General features: G+C 48.8%; 1 protein-coding gene across 3 annotated transcripts in view; it reads right to left on the bottom strand.

Moving 5' to 3' along the window:
• The window catches only part of FYCO1 (FYVE and coiled-coil domain autophagy adaptor 1), an 85676-nt gene extending 63268 nt beyond the window's left edge, over window positions 1-22408 (bottom strand). Inside the window, exons 1-7 of one of the 3 annotated variants that reach the window (XM_070577152.1) lie at window positions 22090-22195; window positions 20096-20243; window positions 11290-11412; window positions 7847-7953; window positions 5914-6039; window positions 1717-1823; window positions 73-216 (exon numbers count right to left, since the gene is read on the bottom strand). In XM_070577152.1, coding sequence (XP_070433253.1) covers window positions 73-216; window positions 1717-1823; window positions 5914-6039; window positions 7847-7953; window positions 11290-11344 — 539 coding nt within the window. In that variant the 5' untranslated portion in view covers window positions 11345-11412; window positions 20096-20243; window positions 22090-22195. Of the gene's footprint in view, window positions 1-72; window positions 217-1716; window positions 1824-5913; window positions 6040-7846; window positions 7954-11289; window positions 11413-11933; window positions 12188-20095; window positions 20244-22089 lie in introns of those variants that run through there. The other 2 variants (XM_070577150.1, XM_070577151.1) reach the window with 2 other exon arrangements.
• Window positions 22409-23204: the final 796 nt, after the last annotated feature.

Genomic DNA, 23204 nt, shown 5'->3' with positions numbered 1-23204 from the left:
ACTGGTGGCAATCTTCAAAACATCAAACACCTCTTACCCCTGATTTTTAAACCAAACACTTCTTTAAAATACCTGGCAAACGTCGGCCAGGCAGCATCCAAGTCGTAGCCCCTTGAGGCCAGGTCAAACTGAACGTCAGTCAGCTCATAGAGTTGACCCACGATGTCAGAGCTCAGCTTTGGCTTCAGAAAGGGGCTTCTTGCATAGTACCAGTCACTGCAGGGAAACATAAAAAGGTATCAATCATAAGAGTAATAATAAAGATAAGGAAAGTAAATTTAGTCAATCCTCCCCGTAAGGCTCTGCCTTATCAAATTCTAACTCAGATTACTACATTAATTAAATTCAGACACACGCACACACACACACACACACACACACACTCCAATTTGATTTTCACTGTAGGAGCACATAACTCTCAAATACGCTTCAAGGAAAATACTGAAATGAATTATATATTTATTCATTTATATCACATCTTTTCCCAAAAAGGATATGATAAAACTTAAGTCTCAATTACTTGCCAAGAAGGGGAAGTTGCAGAGGAAAGAACACTTCCTTTTTGAAAGATCACTTCATCTTCTACTCTTTCTGGAGAATTCAGTACATGACATCGGACTCACTGCTAATTTCTGTCCAGGCACCAATTTAAAAGCTAAGGAACAAAATATCTGCACTTGGAAGTGGTGGTTGTTTCACTTCATGTGAAGCAATAAGAATTAAAAGAGACAACCCTGATGAGTTTAAAGCGCTACTTGGCTGAAGTCAGTGAACTGTAATATACTAGAAGTCAAGCTGTTTATGATGATTTTCACCAAACACGTGGAACAAAATCACCTTCAGGTCAAATGCGCAAAGGTTCTCAACTTACGTCAACACATGAAGCCTGTCACACGCATGAGAAATACATCTTTATGCAAATCAACCTTACAGGTGACAAAACAAAACATTTTTTCCCCAAAAGTTTTTTCTTAATTCAGAAGTGATTTCTTTGATTAACTGGAAACACTCTCTAGGGAGAGAGGAGGCAGAACTGGAAAAGGGGTGCTGGGCAACCCAAAGAGGTTTAGCTGATGGTACCTGACCTGCAGCTCCAAATCTGACACCCTCTCCCCCTTGGCACGCTCAATCCCGCCTCCTCTGGCACAAAGGCTGACCACAGGGAACCAGGGCACTGCAGTGGCTCCCAGTCTGGTCACCCACCACCATTTCCACAGAGCCCAGACACGCTCAGCAGGTGTCGACCTAGGGTCTCAGGTGAGGCCCTAGGCTCAGCAGTGTTAAAAACACCACAGGTGATTCTGCTGAGAGGCCAAGGCTGCAATCCACTGGTCCAGGATGGCCATGGGGTGTGTCCATTCATTAGTGCCAGCATCAAGAAGTTGCCATCCACCAGGGAAAACCATGTGACTTTAGGAATTAAGAGACCTGGACCCAAGCTCCTGCTTTATGACTCGGCATCAGTGGGGCCTGGAAAAAAGCATTTATCCTTTCTGAGCCTCATTTTCCTCACCTGTAAACACTCAGTGCTACCCACCCCACACGTGTCAGGGACTGTGGTAGGCAGGGCAGAAGAGGATGACAGACGTAGAAGGGCTTTGCTTGTGCCAAAGTGTGACAGAAACAGGCACTGCTGCTGCAGCTGTCATTGTCACTGAGGGGCCTTCGCTCAGGTGTGAATGGTAGGGGTAAATCCCCGAGTTGCCCTGTATTTACCTGGTCACTCTGGTGTTCATGAAGCACTGCTGTAAGGTGTCTGCCAACCTCTGGTGTACCAACGAGTAGCGAATAAACGCTCTCCCCTTTCCCAGAGATGTTCGGAGCTGGAAAAGGCAGATTACACAGAAAAGAAGAGCTGTTAGCCTAACTCCATATACAGACCTGGCCTCATGGGTGAGGATGGCTGGCAAAAAGCAGAAACGGACCAAAAACGTCACCCACTTCCACCTTATTCATTGGCTTCAATCATGTCCCTCAAAGGACGCAAAACATTTGAGACCATCACCCCGAGGGTGAGGCCTGACGTGGGTGGACTTCTTGCAGGCCTCCAGCGGAGGATAAGCAGAGACTCCAGCAAACATTCAAGGAAGATACTTTCCTGAGAGGCTTTCAAACACCTGTAGATCCTACAGCAATGTCAGTCTCCCTCCTCCGCTCCATCAGAATCTCTGTGTTTGCAGTCAGAGATGAAACTGTTTGATTTAATTTGGAATATTTACAATAAAACAGGGAGGTAAATGAAGGGCTTCTCACACCAGGGATGAGTCTGACCGGGAGATGCTCTCAGTACGGCTAATGTTGAGGTGCCGGAAGAAGAGGTGCAGAGGAGAGGCCTAAAGGGCTCGGCCGGAGCCCTTGTGGAAGGGAGTCGAGAGGAGGTCAAAGGGAAGAGGTGTGTGAGAGGGACTTCGGAGAAGTTGTGACGGCCGTATAATTGCCTCCTCTGTGTCCTCAGGAAACCATCATTATAAGCCATGTTATCTGTCACGGCCTTCCTGGTTGGACTTCTTTCCAGCTCTACAACTCACTGCATTGAGTCAGAAGGTGCCCAGGAGGTGAGAGCAGGGGTGTCTCTAGGTGGCCCAGCCACATTGGGGTAACAAAAATGGGCGTGGTTCTGTTTCAGGAAGCCTGAGGTGCATTGGGGGGGGTCCAGGTGCAGGCCTATCTTCAAAACCTCTCCCACAGTGCCAAAATATGGTTTCTAAAGATGTTTCTGGAAGCTTGTTGTGATGAAGGGGCGTAGGCTGGTCAGAGACTCTGCCACAAGGCTGCCAAAGCAGGCAGACAGCTGCCAAGATGAAGGGAATAAAGAGGACTGCCACAGAAGACACTTGAGACCAGCTTACAAATCAGGATTCATACTCCTGATGTCACTTCCCCAGAAGCTCAAGATAAGCAGGCAGGAATTCAAAACCTCTTGACCCACCACACACAGGTGTTCTGTCAGGCGCTGGCTCCGGCTCCGAGTGGGATAAGCAAAGACCCACACCCTCCTCACCCCTTCAAAGGTCAGAAATGTTTAACTCGGTGGTTGGGGCGAAGGGGCAAGTGGGTTGACCAAAGGATGGTCCTCACACTCCATCCTATTAAGAAACCAATTATGGCACTGGGCTGAGACAGGCCATCCTCAAGCCTCGGCCTCAAGCACGGCCACGGTGACAACAGTGTAAACATCCTGGTACACAGCACCTTATAGCTAGAGCTACACATCTTCCTACTGCTGACTCAAGGAAATGAGGCCACAGTATGAAGGAGTTTTAAAAAATAAAAAGGCGTGAAACCTCCTGAACGACAGAGACTGTAAGACATTCCTCCACGTGAGTTTTGTGAGTTTAGGGTATAGTCAGAATGCCTGGAAATGAAGGTAGGCAGCAGCCTGACTTACTGGCTTTGTAAAAACCAGCACGGCACGTCTATAGATGCTAGATCATGATAGATGCCCAGCAGAGAATCTTGATGACGTTGAGATACTTTTTCCACTGATGAGTGAGGTGAGAACAAAGCGTTCAGTGGCGGTAACTGGGAAACTCAGGCAGCCGAGGACAGCTGAGCAAGGCATCGTGAAGTGAAGCGTGTCAGTCATACAAACACACCCACATACAGGGCCTGTGGACTCTACTAAGAACCTCACATAACAGCCCTTGTCTGTAAGCTCCCAATACAGGGGCTTGTCCTTATTAGCAAAATGACCATTCTAACAGCATTTAGAACATTAAAACTTGTTTTAATGGCAAACGTTTGAGGTTACATTTTTAATAAGGGCTATTAACTGAATTGATTATATGTATAAAGGGAGCTATTTACTTTTTAAAATATTTTTAAACACCCTCCAGGGAAGGGAACAACAGTTCCTTTGCACTGCAAATGAAAATGCTGCACAGCTTTTTGATTTTTCATTTTTTGAGATCACGGGTCTGCTTTCATTACCTAATTTCTTAACTTTTTTAGCATCTAATCAGAACTCACATGCACTACACTGAGAAGTGATACAACAGCAGCAAAGAACAGGAAGTCTGCAAGGTACACGAGAGCTGATTCTGCTCTAAACCAAGCCACTGTGCCAGCAGCCTGACGCCAAGCTGCACCCTGGTTGTGATCCTGTCCATCGCGGTGAAACACACGCAGTCCAGGGGAAGCCCATTCTGAACCTCCAGGCGTGGCTGATTAGAGCCTTCGACTGTGTTAGTCCAAATGGCTGCCCCTCATCCCACATGGCCTGAGGGGCCCAGCAATGCTTCCTATCCATTAACTTTCACCTTCTGGCTTGTCAGCCTGGATGTCACTTGATCATTAAAGTTAACCCAAGTATCCAGCAGCCCACTGGCCTAGTGACATTCTGAGCCATTCTACCCAATAATGCTCCAGACAGCAGAGTCTTCAACAGAGATGAGACAATCAGACCCTGTGGGACGTGGAGCCCATGCCAGTCACCAACAGCGTTTGTGCAAGCAGGGAATGCTTCTTGCTTCTGGAAGTCAGTTTCCCTGGCCTCGGATTGTCTCGGGGTCTGTGCATTATGAGAAAAGGAGAGGAAACTAGCCAAGAAGTAAACTTAAGCATTTTGTAACCCTGGGGAATGAGGATTAAACTAAATTTAATTGCAGACGTCAGCAGTCCAAAGTCATAAAGTCAAAGGTTTTAGTTACTCTGAGCGGAAGACAGGAGAGTGACACTGAGAACTGCTTCCAGATTTATGCAGAGGAGGGTGACAAGGAGAACTCTCTCTGGATTTATGATGCACTAAAACAGTGCTCTACATCATGGACCTAAGGGTCCCCCCCTCACAAGACCCGTCACACTACATGGACATTAAAGAAATTTGCAGAGCAAACTCTTCAGAGCCAGGATCTTTCCTCATTTTCTCAGATGTCAGAGAGCGCAGCTGGTGGAAAATGCTCGGCCCTCAATGTCATTCTCTATAAGAAGAAACCCATCCGGCTCTAGCTGGCTCGGTCCGGAAAGAGATCCTCCCAGAGCACCTGACTCTATGGCCTCTGTGGGAGGCCAGCCAAGGAGCATGTCTGCTGGCTTTAAAGTGCCTTTAAACTTACTGACGAGATACTGAAAAGAAAGATAAAATGATGAAACCCTTTAGGCCTCCTATCCCAAATCTAGGGGTTTACTTGCTCCCTAATGTGCAAAATTCTTCACTCCTGTATGGACTAGGCTGATAAGAGAGAGGGAGGAGATTCATCAGGGTGGAGGAGAGGGAGAGGGGGAGGAAAGGAGGAAGGAGGGGGAAAGGGGGAGGGAGAGAGGGAGAGGGAGGGAGGGGGAGGGAGGGAGGGACAGGGGAGGGGAGGGAGAGAGTGAGAGGGAGGGAGGGGGAGGGAGGGAGAGGGGAAGGGAGGGAGAGAGAAAAAGACAGACAGACAGATGGTGTGTGTGTGTTTGTTGTTATTCTGGCATTCTGCTCTTGAGGGGTTCAGAACTGTGTATGGGAAGTTGCTTAGCACACCAGCATTTTAAGAAATGTCTCTTGAAATCCCAATCACTCTCTTCATTTCAAATCCAAGTTTCTTGGGCAAACTGTAAGGAAAGCAGCCTAGCAAACTCTAAGATTTTTACCAAAGAAACTGACCTTTTAAAAAAGGCAGAGGCATCCTGTGCGCTACACCTCCGAGGGGCACCGTGAGCAGACCACAGTGTGAGCAGCCCACCCTGTGGGTGACGTGTGGGTGGTGGTCTAATGCACAGAGTCAGGACTGAGCCATCCCTCGGCTCGGTGAACGCTCACTCAGGTGGCTTCCCTGAGCCAACAGTGGGCACTGAGTATAGTCAATCTGGATTTCTTTACTTCTTTACCACCCCTAAACTGCCACTTCCTCACCTGGCTGTCCGTGGCAAGGGTCTCTGCAAGAGCTGCTTAAGACAGGCGGGAGGAAGATGTGAGGTCCTTGCTCCGCTTACCTCCGAAATAGACTTGACGAATCGGATCCCGTCATTGGCTCCTTTCACCTTGGCTAGGCAGGCACAGAAGTAATCCCAGTAGTCCTTCTTGCTGCCCAGGAGCGTGGCCTTCTCTTTCTGATCGAACTGTGGGGGGAGACGGACAGAGAGAGGAGGTCCAAACCACTACTGCTCATCCCATCATTTAAATGCTAAATAATAACGATAGCTTCTTAATTGCCTGGCACTGGGCAAGGCCCTTTGTTGACATTATTTTTATTCATTGGCAATTGAAGGTGTTTTAATCCTCAATTTACAGATGAGGAAATGGAGGCTAGTGGAGGTTAAGTAACTGGCTCAAGGTCACACAACTAGTGAGATTCAGGAATAACAGCCCCCCAATAGATTATCCCTTGAAGAATACTCTGTGCATAGAGTTGGGTGGAAGACCACCAAAGTTGCTACTAACATGATAAAGAAATATAAGTGAAAAGCCTTCAGGGCAACAAGAAGAGGGTTAACCATGTCTCAGCTTAGGGAAATGAGTTAGTGACATTTTATCCCAGTTACTCAACTTTCAATACTGTTTTAATATACGCATAATACATTTAAAAAATGTCAGCTATAAGTCATTTCAAATCCAAAACCAAAATGGGCTAATTGAAAAAAAAAAAAGGTCCATAAATATTTTCACAATGTAAAACAGAGCACCAGTTGAAAAGGCATGTGAAAGGCGAGTCCCTCAACACGCTGGGGGCATCTCCTCCAGCAGGCTCTCATCCTACCTGCTTTACTGGGATCTGAGGTTGCAGACTTACAGTGTTCAAAATGATATAGGTATGTCTTTCTATAACATAATATTTTATGGCATTTTTTTCTGATTATAGAAGTGAGATATGCATATGTTGTTAGGAAATCAGGATAAAACAAAAACAAAATTATAATGCCTAATACTACCACCCTAAAATAACTTCTATTAACATTTTGGTCCTATTATATTAACTTCTATTAACGTTTTGCCTATTGTAGTTGCCTGTACTTTTCCACATCTGCAGTGTTCGCTAGATCTAGCTTTTTTCAAAAACATTTTTAATTTATTTTTGAGGAAGATTAGCCCTGAGCTAACATCTGCTGCCAATCCTCCTCTTTTTTGCTGAGGAAGATAGGCCCTGAGCTAACATCTCTGCCGATCTTCCTCTACTTTATATGTGGGACACCTGCCACAGCATGGCTTGATAAACAGTGTGTAGTTCTGCGCCCAGGATTCGAACAAGTGAACCCCAGGCCACCGAAGCAGAGCACGCGAACTTAACCACTGCACCACAGGCTGGTCCCAGATCTGTGCTTCTTGAACCAAGCAGACATAAGCATTACACTGTGAGTGTGTTAAAAGAAAACTTCCTGAGTTGACCTCAGAGATCCTGATTCAGCAGGTCAGGTGGGAAGCAAGAACATGTTTCTCACCTGCTCCCAGATGATGTTGATACTGCTGGTCTATGGACCACACTTTGAGCAGAAAGCTCTAAAACGGGAGCCTCTGGATAATCATCAGAGGTCTACACGCTCCTGGAAAATGTGTGATCGGGTGTGTACACATATGCACGTCTGCTTGGGGAGAGATCCCACAGCTTTCACCAGACTGGCAAAGGGTATGTGACTGCCCCACAGTTAAGATCCCTGCTATACAGTGACCTTGTGACCTGCCCTAAGGTGACTAACTCTCCAAAGAATGTTCTCGATTGCCAAAACTATCCTAAGAGGCAACGTTCTGATTCCCCAGAGGATTGCACTTGGAGGCTTCGGCTCTCGCAGGGCACTGCTCCGACTTCAGTCTAACCAGGAGGGCTTCATGGCTCCACCGAGGTTTCTGAACCACATCCTGCATGCTGACAAGTCACCCAAGAGGGAAACGAGACAACAGAGCAGAAATCAACACAGTACAGGAGTCACTTACTTGAAGGAGATACTCAAGTTTATAAGAAAACTTATGCAAGCTGGTGCTGTCATCTGTGATGGGTTCCCCTGCTTCCTTAAATTCTTGGCTTAGTTCTGTCACAGCATCTTTAAGACAACAAATAAGAACATGTAACCAGATGGAGACTGACATCAGGGAGAGAAGCAGAATAACCCCGAAAAGTATGAGGAGTAAGTGGTCAATGATGGCAAAGCCTCGGACATGTGAAGCGGTATGTGACATCCACGGGATGTAATTCTAGGTCAGAAGGCGTTAAGATGTCTTGAGAGCCCAAGGTACTTTACAATATCTCGCTAACTGAGCACAGTTCTTGGTCATCCCTGTAGGCCCCTGACATAGGCCTCATAATTTTCATGCAGTGTTTTGCCAACAAATGTTTGCTGTGTAGATGAATCATTCAGAAGTCCCCTAATACTGACTTCCAGAAAGGTTTACTCTTTATTCTGGCAATGTTTCTTGTTGTTGTTTATTATAACCCTACCGTTCAGTATAGGTAAGGCCAGGCTGCAGGAAGACCCAGAATGTGCAAATAATAGTGATGATAATCCCAAGAATGACAACACAATATCTGCTTCTAACTGAGGGCCTAGGAGGGTCCAGGGCTTTGCCTGCCACCCTCATTTAATACGGCCCTGCAAGGCAAGCATTGCCTTATTTCAACAAATCGAAGATGTAATTGATTTTAAGATGATCCCAATTTCAGAGCTGTTAAAATGTGGAAAAAAATAAGTACCCCTTAGAACTGACGAAGGCTGGTATTACCATCCCCATTTTACAGACGAGGAACTCAGGAAAAGGTCAGAGTACTTGGCCAAAGATCATGGGGGGCAAACAGCAGAGCTGGAATGAGAACCTGTTTCCTCAAGGGCTTTCCGACTCCAGAGCCCACCTCTTAACTTCTAAGATAATGCATTTCCTGTGCAGAAAAGGAGAAAAACCACCTCTGACTCCCTCACAGCCCCTGCTGTGGGACAGAGGGACTGTCAGAAGCTGGGTAAAATGTCCCCAGCTGAGACGGTGGGGATGTGCTGGACAAAACTATCTCCTTCTCTGACGATTCTTAAAACGGAAGAGCCACCGGCCCTGCTGTCAAGTACCACAGTTAGAAAGTGGACCCGCCAAGGACTGAGGCTGAGCCCGGGCGGGCTAACATTTAATCAACACCGACCCCAGGCAAAGGTCAGCCAACGGCGCAGATTCTTGGGACTGCTTCTTACAAGTGAGTGTTGTTGAGCTGCACCCTACTAGTGTCTACTGTGGCTGCACCGAGGGCCAGGGACCAGGACACATAGCCTCCCTCCTCCACCCCAGGCCGGGTAAACACTCACAACCTGGTCTGGAAACTCCTGAAAGTCTGAAAGGAGGAGCCTTTGGACATGAAATATGAAATTTTCAGCTCTGATCTCTGATACTCAAAATGTATTAGTTATGAAAAATCTTAGCCTCACATGAATTATATATTTGCTTCTGCCATCAATCATGAGAAGTGGGTGTCATCATCAAACCTACGTCACACACAAAGAGAGCAACTGCACCTTGGAAGGGTGGAGGGACTTGGCCAACATCTTCTGGTTAAAAGGCAGAGCCAGGAGCTTAGGCCAAGCCTGCCTGACTCCAAAGCCCTCATACCTACTGTCACCAGGAGGATAAGGGGCTGCCCTGCAGAGGGGTGAAGGCTGCGCACCGCACAGGACGCCTCAGTTAAGGTGTTATGGTGGATGCTGTAGATCTGTCACAGGCTTACTGAGACAGGAGCCAAAGATGAAAAGAAAGGGTCTTGAGAAAGTGGCGCCTGTTAAGAGCTCCCATCAAAGTGCTCTGTGGGCTGGGTATAGGACACTGATTCGGCCTTGGGATGTCGGGGATGACCAGATGCAGCCAGTACATGGGGTGGAAAAAGGCAACTGAACAATTGCTAATGCCAGTCCCCTCCCTGGATCAGGAGCTCTACCTGAGGGTCCTCACTTCCTCTCTCTTCCCTCCCAGTAAGGACATCTGGGTCTCCGAGTTGTCCTTGAGAACCATAGACTAGACATTAGAGAAGACTGCCTACTTTGTGTAGAAACCTGATGGCCAGTGGCAAACTCAGATATGTAGGGACTGTCATTTTACTTTCTCTGCCTCTGTGTGTGTGTATAGATTTTAAAAAAAAACCCATCTAACATTTTAGCTGGAAGCAGGCTGGTGTGGTTAAGAGCACAGACTCTGGCACCAGGTGTATGTACAAACCCAGGCTTTGCCTTACTGGCTGGGTGACCTTAGGCAAGTCACTTCACTTTTCTGAGCCTGTTTCCGCATCCGCAAAACGGGAATAATAATGGTTCCTACCTCAAAGGACCAAATGTGATGACACAATGAGTTATCATCCATAAGTCATGTAGGACAGTGCCTGGCACATGTGAGATGCCAAGTAATTGTTAGCCATTAGAGGCCCAAAGTACTATATAAACAGGAGATAAGCCTGAGAATGATTTTTATCTCACTGACTTTTGTCCTTCAGAATAAGGACGGTACTTTGGCTGCCACCAGCTTGATGGCCCTGGGCAGGAGAGACTGCAGTTGGTCACCACTCTGTGTGAGCTGTCAGGAACCTGGGCCTTCAGCCTTTCAGGAGAAGGTCACTGTGGTCTCTGCGACGTGGAGGAAGAGGTCAGCTTCAGACTGTGCTGCAGCAAATGTGCTAGAGCCCCAAAGAGGTTCACAAGACTGGCCCTGGACATCTTCGGGGGATGGAAAACTTGCCAAAATTCTGACCCCGGGACACCACCAGAAAGGCTGAACTCGGGCCCTGGACTCTGCAGCCAGGAGTGAGAGAGCAGTCTGTTCTCCTGAGTCTTCTCCTCTTCACACGCACCCTCCCCGCCTTGCCCTTCTCAGAGAGACGAGGCTCACAAGTCTTCTCTCTCAGTGGGCAACACTGAGCTCAGGAAGTCTGGACGACAGTAGGCCCAGAACTGGAGCGTGTTACAGGCAAAAGGCCATCCGCCCACCAGGCCCAGGTGGGACAGCAAAACAAGACAGACGGGAATCCCGTCTTCCTGCTCAGAGGGAGGGAGAACACTCCTCCCCAATTAAGCCAACTTCATCAGACCCCAGAGGCTCATGATTCAGCCAAAGACTTAATGGCTTAGCTTGAAAACACATATACACACAGCCGGATACCAGACCCAGACCCAGAAAGAGCTATTTGACTTCGTTTACAAAGAGGCTTTCCAGTTCCCTGAGGGGAGGCCCAGGCAAGCTCTCCCAGCTTTGCACAGAGTGGACATCTGAGCCCCAAATATTTCAGGATGATGCGTCCTGAGGGCTCTAATTACCCGCTGTGAACACAGATGAAAGGGCTGCATTTCAACTGGCCACAGCAAAAGCACAGCCACTGCTCCCTCTAAACCAAACTCAGCGCGCCCGCAGCCCAACAGTACCCTGCAGATCCCGGATGATCCTCTGGAGCTGGCTCTCCGCGCTGCTGGAAGCCATGGCGGCGGGCCTGGCTGTGCGCCTCCTGCCTGGGTCGGGTCAGCAGAGGTCAGACTCCATGGCGGCGCCTGCAGGGGGAAGGAGGAAGCAGTCACACACACGATGTAAGGACAGGAGTAGGGGAACGCTGCTCTGGGCACATAGTCACTCCATCTGGGCGTCTTCCCTCAAAGGGAAGGGCTTGACCTTTCTGTGTGGGCCTTGCTCTGTGGGCACTCTCTGCTTCTGACATACTTACACTCAGGCACAATGACCTGGTTTGGGGCTTAAAAAGAAATAAGATCAACCAAACAGTTTGGCCTCTTCTTTCTGAGCTCCCCTCCTATTCTGCCCTCTTAGACAGGACTCCCTCACTTTCCATCTTTAAAAAGGCCTTCCAGGGGCTCCCCTCACCCCACCCCCATACCAAAGGCCAGAACTAGTCCAACCCCAATTAGATGGCCTGCCCAGCCTAAGGTGCCAGCTACCACCAGATCCCTGTCACCCACAGGCCAGGCCCCAGGTCCTCCCCAGGCTTGCTTTCTCTGAGGAATGGCCAGAAACCTCTGGCCAGGCAGCCATGGAGGGGCGACAGGCTGAGGACACATACCCTGAGGGCTCCTGGACCAAGGAAAGCCCAGCTTGCCTCGCAGGGGAAGCGGCTCCCTCATGGGGAGGTCTGCAGGCTCCAGCAGCCCAGAGTTGGGCTCAGCCCGGGTACGCAGATACTGCCTGGCTTGCCGTCAGTGGCCAGTCAAGGGACACGTCTCTATTTTAAGCTCGGTTACAGTCTTCTTGTGGCTGGTGAGTCCCGAGTTACCAGCCCCATTTGGGTGCTTGTTGAAATGATTTAAGGGCACAGTACTGGCGGAAGATCAACAAAGATGAGGAGATCTGAGTAGCATTGGAAAAAAGTCTGGACACGCACTTGGACACTCCTGCGTCCTTCTTTCAGAACCTCTAATTCTTCCCTTAAAAGTCTAACACAAAGTGGTAATGCTTGCTGGCAAAGGCAGATAGCAAGACTAGAGGTGGCCATAGTAGCAGCCAGCACTAAATGAGGGCCTACTGTGTGCTGGGCCCTGTTAGGTGCTTTACACATGTGATCATTTTAATTCTCACCATCACCCTAGTGGGGCAGATAACATACAAAGGAGAAACTGGCGACCAGAGAAGTCGTGTAACTTGTCTAAGGTCAGTAAGGAGAAGAACTGGGGTTTGAACCCTGGTCAGTCTGATTTCAAATCCTGTGGATTTACAGTTGGGCCACCATCACTACAGCAGACAACCAACCACCTCCCCTGGCTTCTAGGAAGCCCCCCGGACTCCAGTGTCTCCCAAATAACACGCTGCCACCCTGAGTGTTTCTAACACACGCTGGCCCTCACTCCCCCACCGCCATCTTCCCCTTACTGGTCCAGGAGTCAAGACAAGACCTAGGATAGAAATGGTCCCCAACCTCAAGCTCCTCCACGTATTTACATATGCATTCCAGAGGAGGAGGGCCTGTCACAGGGTGGACATGCCCAGGCCTACTTTTAACTTAACAAGTCAGTGCAGCTTGACTCAGTGAAAACAAGGCCGAAAGACGGCTTCTCCAGCCTAGGAGGAACAACACAGGCACACACCTATACCACACTCCCAGCAATTCAAGACAGGGAGCCCCAGAGAGCAGAGTCAGGGGATCCAGAGAGAACCATCCAAAGCTGCCCGACAAGTCCTGGCACCGCACCCATCATGCACACCAAACTGAGGGCGGGCCTGATTTACAAGAGGCCAGCCTGGCATCCCTGGACATCTCTCCAGGTCACCTGCTGAACACAGAGCCTGAGCAGGGACCAGCAAGGGCCCTAGAGAGAGCAGAGCCCAGGCTCAGCCAGACTTCTGCAGAGGCTCTGCTGCCCGTGCAGACACTTCACCCCTCCCTGCGAGGTGAAGACCAAGGATCATCACTGTCAATGCACAGCTGCCCCGGCACCACACCTTACTCCTTCAAGGGCCTCCTAAGTGCAGGCTGGGGATACAGAGACACACAAGACAGAGTCCAGCCCTGGAGGAGCTCGGCTGTGCGCCAAGGAGACAGACAGATATCCAGCGATCCAGATACAGCAGAAGAGGTGATGCAGAGATATGGATAAAAAGTTACGAGTCGGCGGGGAAAAGGAATGAACCACAGATACACCAACAAATGCTTTATGTGGAGTGAAAGCAGCCAGATGGAAAAGGCTACAGGCTACATACTTTACGATTCCATGTGCGTGATACTCTTGCAAAGGCAAAACGCTGGGGTGAAATCAGAACAGTGGTTTGCAGGGGCTGGGGGCGAGGGAGGGTTTGACTACAAGCAAGTATGCAGAAATTCCGGGGGGCAATTCTGTTCTGTGTCTTAATTATGGTGGTGGTTACATGCCTGTATAGATCTGAAAAACACACGTGCTAAAACTCACATACGGTACATTATACCTTACCAAAAAGAGCAGCATTGTGACGAATTTAGAAAGATGCACTGGGACCTGCGGAAAGGAAAACTAATTCTGCTTGGGGAAGGGAGAGTGTGGGAGACACTCTATGATGGCAACTGAGTTGGGCGAGGCCTGAAAAATGAAGAGGAAGTCATTCCAAGGAGGAAAGGTTGCCGGGGTGGAGGGTCTGGCAAACACAAAGGCTGTTTGTCTATCCACATCCCTCTTATGTGACTACGGTCAACAGAGAGCCTTGTAGCTTCTGGGAGAAATAATCTAGGAGGAAGATGACTGATACCCTATGAGTCCTCAAACGAAGCCCACTGGGTCCGTGTGTATACTTCAAACTGGGGTGAGAAGTGCAGGTGGAGAGGGCGGGGCCTGGGAAAGAAGCGGTGACAACAACAGATTCCGAGTTAACTCGTCCAGGCTCTGGCCACGACAACGCATGGACTACACCTCCAGCTGGATTTCCTAGAATCCACCCTCTCTGGAGCCTGGCAGGAGGGAAACAATGTCTGCATACCAAATGGCATCTTGGCAGATGAGCCTGGGCAGACTGAAATGCGCTCCTTCAAGTGTCCCTGTGTCAGCCCAAGCCCAGGAGGCCTTCTCTGCCTGACCCTGGGAGAGCGCTCTGCTGATGTCAAGTTTCCAGGTCACGCACGGGGTGAGCCATGCCCCGCTGCTGGTTACACAAGCTGATTTTCCAAAGAGCCTGTGTCATCATGAAGGTAATGAGCCCTAAGAAAGTAGCTGCTGGGCCTGCAGGTCACAGTGGCTCCCCCACCATGGCTGCGGGACGCCACCTCACAGGGTTTCAGGGAGTAAGTCAGAGCTTCCTTGGAAGAGCGTGGTCACCATAGGGATGCTGTTTTCATGGACTTGGAAAGGACTCAGCATTTTGCCCTCCCTCTTCCTCAGCCTGAGGTCATTATTAACCAACGAAAAACACAGAATGGAGCGCTCTCTCTCTCTCCACACCAATGGTCAACTTCCTTGTGTCTCCAGATAACCTTGCCCTTTGGTTGAAGGATGAGCTATTTTTTACTCACAACACTCTTGACACCAAATGTTTGGCCTTTTTTCCACACCAATAACCAGTTCTGACACCAACTGGTTGCCTTACAATTCAATTCAGTTTATTTTTTAAATTTTTATTTATTTATTTATTTTGCTAGGAAAGATTCGCCCTGAGCTAACATCTGTTGCCAATCTCCCTCTCTGTTTTTTTTTTTCCCTTTTCCCTGCCCAAAGTCCCAGTACATGGTTGTATATTCTAGTTGTGAGTCCTTTGAGTTTTTCTATGTGAGCCACCACCACAGCATGGCTACTGACAGATGAGTGGTGTGGTTCCAGGCCTGGAAGCAAACTGGGGCCACTGAAGCGGAGCGCACCACACTTTAACCACTAGGCCATCAGGGCTGGCTCTCAATTCAGTTTTGACACTAAGTATCTGGAGTCAGGGCAGACCCCACAGCTCAGTCCACAAGACAGCCCTGGCTTCAGAGGCTAGTGGCAAGTCCCAGGTTGCTACCTATACTTTTGATGAACCAGCTATGAATTGGAGCTTGCCAGATCCCTTCCTCAGCCGTTCCTACAACAGCTCACAAAACTTGGGGAAATACTTTACTAGTACCAGTTTATTTTAAAGGATATAATTCAAGAACAACCAGATGGAAGGGATGCCTAGAGTCTGTGGAGGTGGGGAAGTGTGTGGGAGCTTCCATGCCCTCAGACTTCCCACACTTTAGCACCTCAGTGTGTTCACCAACCCAGAAGTTCTCAGAACTCCATCTTCAGGGGTTTTTATGGAGGTTTCATTACATAGGCATTAAATCACTGGCCACAGGAGAGTAACTCCATCTTCAGCCCCTATTCTCTCCTCAGAGGTCTCGGGGTGTGGGGCCGAAAGTTCCAACCCCCTAATCACATAGTTGGTTCCTCTGGCAACCAGCCCCGATCCCAAAGCTATGTAGGGAACCACTAGGAGTCCTCTTATTAGCATAAACTCAGGCATGGTTGAAAGGGGTTGCTATGAATAACCAAAGATACACCTATCCCTCAGGAAATTCCAAGGGTTTTAGAAGCTCTGTGCCAGGAACCAGGGACAAAGACCAAATATATATTTCTCATTATGTCACAGGGATTGCAGACTTCTGGCATGAACCAGCCAGATCCTGACCTCTACAACCCGTTAGCAAACTGCTCTCCTAACTCAGGAGACACTCAGAGAGAGATTCTGTCTATACCGCCATGGTTGCTTCAGCACAGGGGCAAGGACTCCAGCACTCCCATACCTCACAAGGCTGCCAAAGTCCCCTCCATGAACCCAGGGTCCTTGTTGCATGCCATGTAAAACCTCCATCACTATCTCTGGCAAGCTCTTTCAAATACCAGAGAAACTCATTTTATAAATCTTTGGGAACACTGGACTCTCTTGCCAACAACTCAAAATTCTGTTTAAGCTTATCCAGAATATCTGAAAACATCCAGCCTTCTGATAAAGAGGAAAAGGGGATTAATGCAGTTTAAAAAATTCTTATTTATTATCTGGGACTCTTGCCTGAGCTCCCAGTCATGGCCTAGGTGTTACTTTAGAGGTAAAGGACCTTTCCTGACCTCCAAATTCCTCCTACACCTGCCCAGATACCCTAAATGCGTTAAACAATAGAGACAGCAGTTTAGTTCCAAATTAAGATACGAAGACACCAACTGACTCAAGTAAACTTAATTACACCATGGTGCAAATGACTAATGTTCACATGTTGCCCAGAAACTGGCTCTGGCAGGAGGAATACAGCGTCTGAGTAGCCACATGAAGAAAGAAGGATCAGATGGGGAGGAGGAAGTTTGGGATGTGGAAGACAACCTTGCCCTGCCCTCAGAATTTTTCATACCTGCTCCCAACACAAGCTAAGAACTGACCCAGAGAGGGCACCATACAGTTGGGCTCCTCCCCCATGCCCCAACAAGATGGAACATACCAGTTGTAAACTCCACCCTAACCAAGGGTGGTTCAGATCAGTCAAAAGCACAAAGCCTTTCTGGAAGAGTCCATTGCCTTGGCCTGTTCCAGCACACCCAATAGCATCTGTCTAGGGACCACCTATGGAATGGGGGGCGCTTGGCTGGTACCTGCAGCTGTGAAGGCCCGGAGGTCCTGCTGGCTCAGGCTGGAATGGTCGGTGGGCAGGCAGACTGCCCTCACCAGAGCTTCAGGAGGGTGCCTAGGAGAGTGCTCAGGAGTTTGTCACAGGCCAACTCATAGGCAGACATTTCAGCACACGTGAGCAAAGCCTCATTAGGGACCCAACCCCTTAGATCTACGATTAAAGTGTTGACCAACGGCATGCCTGGGTCATCTTTTCCCAAACACTCCTTCGTGCTTAAAATCTTCTCTCTTTCTTTTAAGGGAATGGGGACTTGAGACTTTGCCATCACTTCTTGAATCTTCTCTGGGCTCCCTCCCTCCGTCCCACCAACAATTACAGATTTCTTGGTCACTCCACTGGAACACACACAAAGCTGGCCCCAATTCCAACCCACTGCCCCAGGAGAGCAGCGTCAAGAGGGACCTGTGGATGTGAGGTGCTGCGTCTGGGCCTGGCGAAGCTGACTGTCCTTTTTAGGAAGGTGGGCAGTTACTCCTGAGAGGAGCTACACATCCGGACTTGGGGCTGCAGGGCCGAGGTTCTGCCATTGGAAAGCCCAGAGAAAACATCCAAGAGGTGACGAAAGCGCTTCTGAAAATCTGGGCACTCTCTGGAACAGCTGCACAAACAATTGAGAACTCAACTGGTGCATCTACTCCTGCCCCAAACAACATAAACTCCACGCGGGTGGGGAAAATTGCAGAGCTCCAAAATCATCAGTCTAGTCAATGATGCACTACAAACTGGATCGCTGATAGAATATGCTGCAGCCATTAAACATGGCCATGAGGAAGACAACATGTAACTAGCATGTGTTAACAAACTGCCTGCCAGGCAAGAGCACCACTATTAGGAGGCAGGCCTGATTCAGGAGCTGAGGCTACAGCTGTGAACTAGGCCTGTGGGGCCCTGGCCTTCAAGGAACTCACCCTCCAGGGGGGAGAAATAGACAGCATCACTCTAACAAGCTTATAAACAAGAGATCACTTGAGGCCCGAGAGGCACTTGAATGAAAACAGGTGAACACACGAGGCACCAAACTGCGCTCTGTTCATGATTCTAAGCCCCCACCACAGACGGGCTCTCCTTTCTTCCACTTGTGTGGCTGATCACCAGTGCAGTAATTTCTTGTTTAATCTGTCTTTCCCACTTCTCTTTGCTGTTCATTATTTCCCCAGGAGCTGGTGTAGTATTGGCACAGAGAGGGCCCTTAATACATTACTCGTTGAATGAATGAATGAGACAAACCAAGCACATAGAGTCTTGCTCCACAAACCAAGCTAAACTTTAGGCATAGAAATGTACCAACGTGTAAATAATAATTATCCTTCAATAGTGGGAAACATGGGCAAATTTTCAAAAAAGTCTATTTCTTTGATTTTTCAATTTTCCTTTATTGAGCATAAATTACTGTTATGCTGACTCAAATAATGTATTTAAGATCAAGTTGTAATTGAGAACATTATATTATCATCATTGCAGAAATATCATGGAATTACTATTCGGAGAGTAAGTGGAATAATCCATCAGAGATTGGATGGATTAAGGGTGTCTACAGAAGAAAGTGTGCACCACAGCTCCAACCCCCAGGCAGCCTTACCCAGAAGCGTACTCTGCTCCATTCAGGGCAACCTAACCTCTGCCGCTACCACCATCTCCCCACTCACCCAACCTCCCCCAGGCCCTTTCCTTTCTCCATTCCTGGAAGTTTGGATCTGGAACCATCAAACAGGAAAACCGCAAGGGTGGGGAGGCACTGATGGATCTGAGTTCTGCTGTCCTCCCTGGGCTTAAGAGCAGCAACCTGGGTTCAGATGGGGCAGAGGGTGGGGCTATGCTGCAGACAGAAGCGGCAAACGAGACCCAGGATGGCTATGAGCTGGAGTTGGGGCAATGGGTAAGATAACTGTCTTCTCTTTTATCAATTGTAGCTGAGCCCTGCCAATTTGGACTCTACTCAGATTCTGGAATCAGAGTAGTCATGTGAAATTTCCAATGCCTATCAGGCAACAAATAACGCGATAAAGATCATGTCATGATTGAGTGAGACCTATGGCATGTTTGGCTCACCAAAATATTTTCAGGCAATTTTAGCAAATCTATCTGTCCTGGGGAAGTTATTTGACCTCCACCTACCTTGTCTGGTTTATTTTTTAGGTGCAATGTGGGGAGGTTACCCTTTATCTCAACAGCTAACTGTGGCTGAGGCTTCTATGTGCCCCCATGCTGCTCTTGACCGAGGCTGCAGATGCCCTGGAAAAAGCACTGGGGCTACAGGTTCAGCTTGAGGAAATGCCTTCGAGCTCCATGCTAAACCACCTCCTCTGGCTCAGTCGTCCATCCCAGACCTCTTACAGGGATCCTCTCTCGGCCCAGCCCTCTGCACACTAACGGCTTGCTTAGACTGCTTTTTCACTTCAGGTTTTTCTTCTGGATTCCAAGGGTTCCCCTAACTCGGTTTTCTGCCCCAGGCACAGGGTGCAGTACCCCAAGTTCCTGAGGTGGTTGGCCAGAGCCACCCTTGGGCCCCGGAACCAGCCACAGGGCCACAGTACTACAACCAGACCTCAGATTCTCCTTACATCTGTCCTTGGAAGCACAGTGATATACATAGCCTCATCCCTGAAAACAGGATCTGCCCAACTAGAAATAGGTGCTTGGTGTTTTTCACATGCCACAGAGACCTGTGTGAACGGGAAGGACCATCGGTGCTCACTAAACCATCAGGCTGACTGGCTCCAGTGTGAGGAAGAGGGGAAAAACGCCTCCTGCCCAACTAAGCAGGGCTCTGCCATCTCACCTTCTAAAAGCCACGGAGCACAGGTGCTCTGAGGCTGAAGGTCTTATTGTGGGGACAGCACAGTGACACATGCAAAAACAGCAAGCACAGAGACCCATGGAAACATTTCAGTACCCACCCTACCGATTTATTTAGTTGTTCAAACAGAGGCTCTTATACCAATCAACAGCTAAAAAAAAAAAAAACAAAAAAAAAACTGGCATTGAGATCACAAATAGGAAATACTGTTTATCTTTTGAGCATGACAATGACATTCCAGCCAGTAGGTGAGCAGATGTTGCCAAGGCCAAACTCGGCTCATCTCTGCTCACAGGCGGCCTCCGGTGGGTTACAGGCCACCATTAATGAACCTTACCTGCTCTGTTGCCTGGGGCTGCTCCAGCGAATGTGGCTCCAAACTCTGTGTTCCTATCAGTGATTTTCACCATGAGACCACAGCTAGACAACACACTTCCTCTGCCTCAGGTTTAAAGATATTCTAGTCTTGAGTCACCAAAATTGTCCTTGGAATTATCAGAAAACACAGGTTACACACCAGCCGAGCCTCTCTCCTAAAGGGAAGAGGGGGGCTGCCTATTCTATTGAGTGCCTATTCTGTGTCCTTGCAGGCAGCAGCTCATGGCCTCGGTGACCAACATGGGTCAAAGCTACCAGCTGCTCTGATCTTGTTCTGTTCTGGGTGGTTCCTCTCATCACAAACATCTGTGGGGTCATCCAGCCATGAAAGGACCAGGCTAAAAGCATGGCTCCTGAATCCATGCGGGTGCCCCAAACCAGCCACAAGGAGCAAAGACCATCTAAGAAGCAGTCAGAAGATCGACTCCAACGTGATTCCAAAAATAACTGAAGTAAAACATTAGTTGCAGAATCTAACAGGTGGGGATATGTTCACTATACAATTCTTTCAATGATTCTGCATATTTAACTATTTTCCTAACAAAATGTTGAAAACAGTTTAAAAACTAAATGAAGCACTACACAAAGATGAACACTTTTAATAGAAGCAGAAAATCTGTTTCCTAAAGCAAAAGCTTTTTCAGATCCTTTTAATCAAAGACGGCTATGCCCCATCACTGAGACAATTCACTCTGATTTCCAGGGTGAAGATAACAACGGCTCACAACTGGTACAGGGTGTTCAATAATTTATGGACAGTGGTTGTCACAGAATGGAGGGTCAAGTGGAGCCCACTCAACATGGGCCCACTTCAGAAGGTGGGAGCCACTGAAAGCAGAAGATCTCAGAAAGCAGAAAACCTCAGTGTGACAGCTCTTCCCTGGCTGCAACAGCCCGCAGCCCCACGAGGCAGCTGGTAGGGGAGTTAAGCTTGCTACAGAGGACACCACAGGGCTCTCAGCAGCAGGAGGGCAGCGAGCAGATTAAGGCCTGATCGTCTGCCCTCAAAGAGCCCCTGACCCATTTCTCTGCCGGGAAAGGAAACTGCTGTGGTAAGACAAGCGGAGGGGCAGAGGGCTTGTGGCCAAAACAGACAGTTTCAAAAAGTACTCTATTTTTTTCTGGAGGGGGCAGCCAATGGGAACTGTGAAGAGAGGTAAGAGGCATCAGAGAACAGGTGGATTAACAGGGAGCCACGTGGTTAATGTGTCAACCACACGTGCTTTTCTTACATAAAAAATAAAATTCAGCCCTCTCCTTGTATCCCCTAGCCTAGGTTCCGAACAGCGTGGACTCTAGCCCAAGTCCAGTGCGGCCACACTAGAGATAATCCACAAATCCACAGGTGTTTCAGGAAAGATCACCTGGAGGCTATCTCAAGACCCTGAACCTGGGCACAAGGGGCAGTAGGTACAGAGAATGGCCGTGACCTGAGAACGGCCCGGGAAGAAAAACCGTCCCCTTATGGGAGGGGAGGAAAGAGAGAGGCATCAGTGGACTCTCGCCAAGTGAAGGTCTGGGCTGTCCCGGCCCAGCTGAGCCAGGAATTACGCTTCGTAAGGTCAGCGGCCTCTCGGACAATTCAAGCAGAAACTCAGGGACTTGTCCTCCTGAGCCCAAATAGTCCCAGACCTGTTCTGAGAGCCCGACATGATGGGCTCCTTTGCGGCCCCTCGGCCGTCGGGGGTCTTGGAACTGGTGTTTGGGGGTCTGTCTTTCTAACTGATCGCCAGAGGCAGCCTGGGTTCCAAGGTCAGCTTCACCGGCCCGACGCGCTTCCCGGGCCCACCGGGCAAGGGCCAGGAGCTCGGGCGGGGTCTTCGGGAGACCCGGGATGGGCGGGGACTGAAACGGCAACAGGTGACGAGCCGCGCCCGGAGGGAAGTTCTCTGCTCCGGGGCCACAGCGACAGAGGCGCCCCCAAAGCCTGGCCGGCTCCCCAGCGGCACTTACGCGCTTGTGGATCCACGTCTGGGCTGAACCGAAACTTTCTGGGGCCAAGCGGAAGAGTAGTGGAGTGCGGCGTGGGCGGCCATGACACGCAGCCCCACCGCAGGCAGACGCGGACTACAACTCCCGGCACGCTCCACGAGGCCGAGGCCTACAACTCCCATCAGACCCCACAGGCAGATGGGCACCGACAAAGACACCCGGCAAGTTAGCGTGTCCCGCAGAGCTGAGGTTTACAACTGCGCCCGGTTATGCCCGGGAGCCGGCCCTAGGTTAACCGTTGCCGTCCCGGCGGGCATGGGTCAACAGATCATCGCTCTGCGATCTCGAGAGCGGCACTGTCCATGTGTGGCTTTTGAGAACTTGAAATGTGTCTAGTTTGAGTTGATTGTGCGTGTGCTGTAACGGAAAAATACACCTGAATTCCAAAGACTTGGTATGAAAAAAGAATGTAAAATAGCTCATTAATATTTTTACGATGATTATATATTGAAATAATATTTTTGATATATTGGACTACATAAGAAACATTATATATCTCTGGGCCTAATGTCCCATCTTTTGATCCCTGTCACGTTTTAACAGAGGGACCTACTTAAAATCAGTGCTCAAAACTACCAACCCACTTTCAGCTCAATTTCTAAGTTGTATTTTCTGTTTATCAGTTGCAAAGCACTCTGAGGCTGGACTCAATAGAACAAAATGCATTCATTAATAATGTCTACTATGGCACAAGAAGAGCAAGAGTACAGGACGTATGGCAGCCTGTGACTATGCTCCATTCCTTACCTCTGGCCGCAGCATCCTTTACACTCTGCCCTTGTTCCCACAATTTAAGCCAGAAACACCTTTCTACCTCACAGGACTTAGCTAGTGGTGTCCAGTCAGGAGCCATGACCCCAACATTACAAATGGAGAACGAGGGTAGTTGTCTGGGTAAAATAACACAAGAAAGGAAATAGATTTCTAGTTAAGTTTAGGCTATGGCATCTCATTAGCTATCTGTTATGGTTTAGGTGTAGATAAGACAGTGAACCAGATGGATGGAATAGTCAGTTTGCAGGGTTGGGAAGAAGTGGTTTCCATCTTCCTGTTAAAAACTATGAAAGGAAAAGGGA

The sequence above is a fragment of the Equus przewalskii genome, chromosome 15 (genome assembly GCF_037783145.1).
Source record: "Equus przewalskii isolate Varuska chromosome 15, EquPr2, whole genome shotgun sequence".
In the NCBI taxonomy this organism is placed as follows: Eukaryota; Metazoa; Chordata; class Mammalia; order Perissodactyla; family Equidae; genus Equus; species Equus przewalskii.
Note: the sequence above shows the minus strand (reverse complement) of the source record. Positions and strands in the feature narration are given on the sequence as shown.